Here is a 6611-nt window from a genome sequence, read left to right as displayed (position 1 = left end):
AACATTTCTCTTGAAGTAATAGTTGTATAATATAGTAATGTAATATAGTAATTGAATCGTCAAGACCTGCCCCCCACTTTTTTCCCTAACATTACCTTTAATATAGGAAATGTTTATTGCCGGTATTGTTGCCCCCCCCCCCCCCCCCCCACTTGTTGACCATAGCATAGTGATATCGAAGAACTGTGGAGAAAAAAATTGGAATTGAAAGTAACGTGCCTTTGAAAAAGTTAACCACTACCCCCCGAAAATCCGAAAAATCGCAATCGGAAGGACAGACAGGTGGATAGATGGACCGAGAGTAAAATCGCACCCTCCCTCTTCTCAGCAAAGCGAGAAAGGGAGACTAATAATACAAAACAATTGTTTGATATTAACCCAATATCACACTGTTCTCATCAGACCTAGAGTCCCAAATATCTATAGCGAATTGCTCTATCAACTTGAGACATTTACTATTCTGGTCAATTATACTGGAGTGACAGATCTAACAGAAATATCGTAAAACTCTATATTTATCATAAGAAAAGAACGGTATGAACTTTGATGCACCAGATGCGCATTTCGACAAATAATGTCTCTTCAGTGATGCTCAGACCAAAACTATTGGAAATCTTAAAAAAGATAAAGAGCTACGAGCATGGATCGAAAGTGCCGAACATGAGCCAAAATCCGAACAAGGACCAGAGCTATGCCTGAGGGAAGATGCGTCCTTTATTTCTAAAATTTATCATATTAAAATTTATATATCCGTTTTCATGCTAGCACTGGAAGCACGAAGATGAAACTGGGCTTACGCAACATACCTCGGTACTTAAAAGTCCACCAGCAGAGGCATATTACTAACATTCATATTCAGTTATAATTCTCTCTTTGCTACAAGGATATACAATTTTGATAATACATTTTTTTATTTCATAGGCACACATAACCAAAAAAATGGGGGAAGGGGTATCTGCACATGAAGGCCTATCTAGAATTTATTTTACTTTAAAAATATACATGTACATTACATGGGGGAGGGGAGGGAACCACCCCAACCTGTTTTTTTTCCTACAAATTGTAAAAAAAGAAAAAAAAAAAGAAAAAAAAAGTAAAATTGGACTCCCCCTTTTAAAAGGAATAGTAATAGCTGACTCTCTCTGAAGATAAAACTCAATGGTAGACCCCTCCCCTACACCGTGCCGTTCACAAACTTGAGAGTTTAAGCATAGTTTGGGGTATTTGTATCAAAATTATATAATGAAATTGATAATCACGTACATAACCACCCCCCACGTGTAGTTTTGAAACGTGACGTTTATGTGATAAATATAGTATAATAGGCCCCTATGTGTTTTATAAAAAAAATATGCAAAAAACTGAAATAGCTGCAGTGCTTGTTCTACTGCCTAACCCTTTCATGAACTGAATATTTGATAAACAAAGTTTGTTCAGATCACAGGGCTTCTTATAAATTTTGTACTCAATCTGTATGTTATATATCTATTCATGGCGTGAGAATTAAAAAGAAAAGACCCCCCTCCCCCCGTTTTGTGTTTGAACTCAGAGCATAAAGTTTGTACTATACATGATGTATAGCTGCGCTCGCTACAACGGTCACACCGTCAATATATTACTGTAGGCCTATTAGTCAATGTTCATGATACATTGTAACAACCAGCCTTCCACATGTATTTGTGTTACACGTGAAACGACCTTTTTCAAAATCGTCGTGTGTGACTCAGCCTAAGAATCAAACATTTGGCTAGTAGCCTAGTACAATATAAACAACTCTTAATAAAAAAAGTAAAAGCTTACCATAATATTTATATGAAAATTATGAATTATGGACAGTTTAATCTTCATGCCTTACTGGAAGCAGCTTCAGAGTTATTCTAAACAAAACTGTATATGTACAGCGCTGATGTTTCCGGTAAAATCTCGTCAACTTTCTATTTCTTTTCTTTTTTTTTCTATCCTTTTTTTCTTGATTTATATTTCTTTTTTTTTTTCTTTTTTTTTTTTTTTGGGGGGGGGGGGGGTGTATATATTTTTTGGTCCGCGAAAAAGGGGGGTCCGGACCCCCTGGACCCCCCCTCTGGATCCGCCCTTGCGTATTTACCGGCATATTTACTCGTTATACTTAAATAAAGAAGACAAAAATAATGCAATCAATATGTGCCCTGTACTTATGTTTAGTCACATGTATAAAACAGTATCCATCGATAATCCAGCATCTGTTTGTTTAACAATGACCAATCAGAAGCAGTGTGCTATATTGTATAATAAAGATGACTTCCTTTATTTCAGAATCGTGACACGGACTTCTAGATCCGCCTCAAAAGTAACACGTTAACCCAGTTCCTGCGGTCGACCAGATTTGTATTGAGTGAAGCAGCAGCTCCCGCTGAGCGCATCGTAAACAGGGCGGTTAGTCATTCTGTTGGGAATCAATAGAGGAATAAGTGGCCTTGATCCCCTAGCTCTTGTTTACATCCTCAACAGTGGGAGAGGGACAGAGAAGACAAACCATTTAATTTCAGATGCGGGGTTGTCATCGTACGTCACTGATTGGATCTTTTACCAATTGCAAGGTAAGGGAAAATGTCTATACTTCTGATAGTTACTCTCTAATCAAAAGTCTTGATTTTTTAGGCATAAAATATACTTTGAAATACGTTTTACATTATGTTTTTTAAAAATCAAGTTCATAATATATTCAGTTATCATACAGTTACATGCATATGTTCTTTATCTTATGAATCTTAGAATCAATCTGTGTGATTGTTGCATTGGAAATATTAACAATCTTTGGAAATGTAAACAAACAAATGTTCACGGGTTTATAGTACCTGAATTTATGCTTTCCTGACATCGTTTTCATTTGAAACATGTGTATGTTCAAATGCTTAGTCTAGAACTTAAATTCTTGCCATAATATGATCGAGAAATTTCGATTTTGTAAGTTTTGCAAACAGTTCTTCTAGCATTTTTGGCATATTCTTGTTTTTATTTCATCATATTTCCAATGCTGCCTATTGGTCTTATCTGAACAAGTTGATAAACTCTACTTGTGCGTTTTACTTGATGATTTTCACATGAAGCCTTAGAGAGAGTGCAGGCACTTGAGAACAGATTGGTCTCTAGATTTTCACAAGTTTTGAAATGCTCGACCATTCCGTCTACGTCAGAAAACCTAATTAGTCACCATACGTTATCCGGCGGTTGACTTCCCCTACTGAGTCAATAGTACTGACAGAAGTACTATGTTATCACCTGTCTCATATTGGATTAGTGATACACTTGATGGGCTTTTAAGACGACCATCTGTCATGTTTAAGACTTGACTGTCTTTCTCGTTCGTCTTGTACAGCATACTTTTCGAGGTTCTGCTGCAACGCTCAGAATAATTCTGTAGCTTGCCAAGTAATTCTTTGTAATGATGGTAAAAAAGACTTATGTGTGTCAGTTTATTACAATAGTTGAAAACACATTATATTAAAGCAACTAGTACTGCTTATTTCAAAGCAACTGCTAATTTCAAGCACTTTTTCTTATTCGTCAATAACAAATTACATTAGTAGTTTTCATTTAAATCCTTTGTATATTAAGAAAGAACATTGACGCAGTTATTCTAAAATTACATGTAGACATCTTTCATCAAGTTCATTTGTGCAGTAACTTAAATGACATGCAAATTCAATGCCTGTTGGGTCAGATTACAAATTCTCTAGATTTGTTGAAAGATATGGCCGTATTACGTCTTCACAGTAATAAGTTAGCAGGCTTAAAATATCTTAAAGGTTTCGTTGAAAATGCCTTTGCTTACCGGAAATTCACATGACCTTATATTACTAACGATTACAGGGGCCCTGTTTTCATTATGACATAAAGTTGAGATGAGGATGACATAGATAGATCCTGCACCGTTTGTGTTTACAATATTTAGTAAACACTTGTACTTGAATTCTGTAAATAATGGCCACTTAACAAGCTTAACGCACTTTGGCACAAGGACACCTTTTATAAATAGCTCAATTTGAATGGTTGATATTTTTTTGAGGGCATTGTACGTGCCTTTAAGTGGAATCATAATAAAGCCTAAAGCTGATGGTGTGTTATTAATTTGTTTAAAGGTGTTAATTGTAAACTTGTTTACGACAAGTTGCCTGTTCGCCAATATAAGATCGATATAGTAACAAATTTTGAGTGGTACGTCACTGGCCGTGGACATTGGATAGTTTATTGGGTATTGGTCTGGTTCATGACTCCGTTTCTTTCTTATTTATCTTATGTTTTGAACGATATATACACATATATTCTATTCCCATTCATTGTGTGCACAGGGGATGTTCACTTTTTATGGTAAGCTTTGCAAATACTTTCTCTTCAGTGTGTTTTGAACGCTATTTCCCAACGTTCCAGAAGTGTATTTAGTTTTTGAAGTAAAAATATGAATTCCAAAGATAAAGAAGATGGAAGAACAAGGCGGGCAGAATGCCTGTAGCGTCGGATATTAATAAATCATTTTCAGTATGTGATTTGAGTATTTAAATTAACTTCTCATTACCAGGTATTAAAATTTATGAAACCTCTTCTGAGAGAAAAACTCGTAAAAAAATTTCTTTTATAAAAATATAAGATGATACTCTTGGGATTTAAACCCTAGCAATAAAAATCCGACGTATGATTATCATACTGGTTTGAGACTAACGCGCTAACCACAATCCTACATGGCTCATGATGATTTTAGGCATTTAAATCATGTTTGTGATATGACCTTTGACTTAATGGACTTGAAGTATTTCTCGGAAAGATTCCAATGTTTTGTCATAAAAGTGTACTTTTATGGTATAGTGGGTTTTCGCTCCATGTTCTTGTAAACTAAAATATGTATATTTTATTGCAAACTTTTAGGAGTGTCTTTCAAAAAAATGGAGCGAAGACCCACTCATATTGAAAAATTTTATTAAAGTTTGAGAAAATGATCGTTTTTGTTCTTTTTAGTGTGTGTTTGCTTTTTCACAGTGAAATATTTTCAGTCTTCGTGAGATTTTTGTAAATTGTATAGATTTTACATTAGTATACTTTAATATTAGATAAAATAACACATAAAATTTGGATATAATGGAGATTAAATTTTCCACTTCTTATCTGTCGCACTATAGGCACTTCGTCCGACTTATCCCCCATCTTCTTTTTGATATTTTTTTAACCATAAAATATAATTTTCAGCGCTAAAGGCAACTCTTATGTTCTTGTTCTTATGTGAACATGTTACAGCTAATCAGTAAATTTTTAAAATCTAGTTCTTAATTTTTTATCAACTCATTGTTGTCATAAAAATATATCATCTGTCGGAATATTTTGAAGAAACATTTTTTTACATTGAATAAAAATTGTAGTACTTTATTTTTATTTTACAGATTGCTGCCAAAATTTCACATATCGGGATGATGCTTAGAGAGGACCGCCATCAACGATTGCTTCCCCATCTTCCCCTGACGTCACAATTACCAAACAGTCGAGAAATCATCATTGATTGGATGTCAGATGACCACGTGACTCAAACGTATGACCTTATTCAGCAGTGCGCTGAAGATGGACATGGATTTGGTGTGGATGAATTCGAAAACGAAGAAGATTTTCGTGAGGAAATACGGGAATCATTTTGTTTCGTTGTTATGGACAGGTCAACAAAAGAAATGCTTGCATCATTCATAATGACGTCAAGCAAGTTTTATCGCGGTTCTCCTGACGCTGTGGATCCGTATATTATCGTCAGACCTCATGACCGCCAAAAGGGAATTGGCGAATTTTGTATGAGAAAAGTTTTGGAATTCTCTGAAATTCTTGGATATCAAGGAATGTATGTGGACACCTTTTGTAACAATACAGGAATGCAGAAAATCCTTGCAAAGCTGGGTGGTTTCATGAAATGTGGTTGCCTTCCCATGGGAGGAAAACTAAAAAATGGAAATATCATTGCCTCTCTGATATTCTTCCGTGATCTTACGAACTACTCTAATGGTTGATGATATCCATTAGGTAAAAATGAAAACAGAAAAACATTTTGTGAAAGGAATCGAGTTCTTCGCAGGTGGATAGCTGCCAGTGGTTCCAATAGCACGGCCCTCAAATCCAACTATGCTGGAGGGGCATATTCCTTTTCTTCATCATTTGCATAGACCGACATGTACAATATGTGAATTGTTACAATCTGATTGAAGATAATGTTATTATGATTCAAAGTAAAAAAAACATTATACAATCTTCGATTGATCTGTGACCAAGGTAGTATAAATGGCAGGGATGCACTAATATATTATACATAACAAAGATTTCAGAGCACTATTTTTTAAAGCAAGATTTTTTACAAAACTATATATTCTTACAATAAATCTTGTTCCACCCTTCTTTCTTGTTTTACAGTTTTACTTTACTGAATTACCCGTGTTGATCTGTTGAGTTAAATTCAAAGTTCCTGGTTATTAATATATCCTAGAGATAAATATGCTGCTAACTGTCACAAAAGCATGACATAGGAATGGTGACCTATATAAAAAAATTCATATCTTGTGCAACGTTAAATCATTCAAAGGAAAAAAAAATAAGTGAATAAACTAGAC

At 34.9% G+C, this 6611-nt stretch overlaps 1 protein-coding gene across 2 annotated transcripts; it reads left to right on the top strand.

Annotated features, from left to right (window-relative positions):
• Positions 1–2276: 2276 nt before the first annotated feature.
• LOC134251399 (uncharacterized) lies at positions 2277–6398 on the top strand. 2 transcript variants are annotated; one of them, XM_062733805.1, is made up of 2 exons: positions 2277–2576; positions 5409–6398. In XM_062733805.1, the coding sequence occupies exons 1-2, from the start codon at positions 2526–2528 to the stop codon at positions 6015–6017; spliced, it is 660 nt and encodes a 219-aa protein (XP_062589789.1). In that variant the 5' UTR covers positions 2277–2525; the 3' UTR covers positions 6018–6398. The 2 variants fall into 2 exon arrangements, with proteins under 2 accessions (XP_062589789.1, XP_062589799.1); XM_062733815.1 differs by lacking the exon at positions 2277–2576 and adding an exon at positions 3867–4347.
• Positions 6399–6611: the final 213 nt, after the last annotated feature.

The sequence above is a fragment of the Saccostrea cucullata genome, unplaced genomic scaffold, assembly GCF_032062105.1.
Source record: "Saccostrea cucullata isolate Sc308-1 unplaced genomic scaffold, CSIRO_AGI_Scuc_v1 ctg12634, whole genome shotgun sequence".
Taxonomy (NCBI): Eukaryota; Metazoa; Mollusca; class Bivalvia; order Ostreida; family Ostreidae; genus Saccostrea; species Saccostrea cuccullata.
The sequence above is the reverse complement of the archived record's forward strand: the minus strand, read 5'-3'. Positions and strand labels throughout refer to the sequence as shown.

Bases quoted from the DNA above. Each gene is read 5' to 3' on its own strand.
- LOC134251399 (XM_062733805.1), top strand. From the start codon at position 2,526: ATGCGGGGTTGTCATCGTACGTCACTGATTGGATCTTTTACCAATTGC. The intron at 2,577-5,408 runs GTAAGGGAAAAT...TTTATTTTACAG, and splicing joins GATCTTTTACCAATTGCAAG to ATTGCTGCCAAAATTTCACA.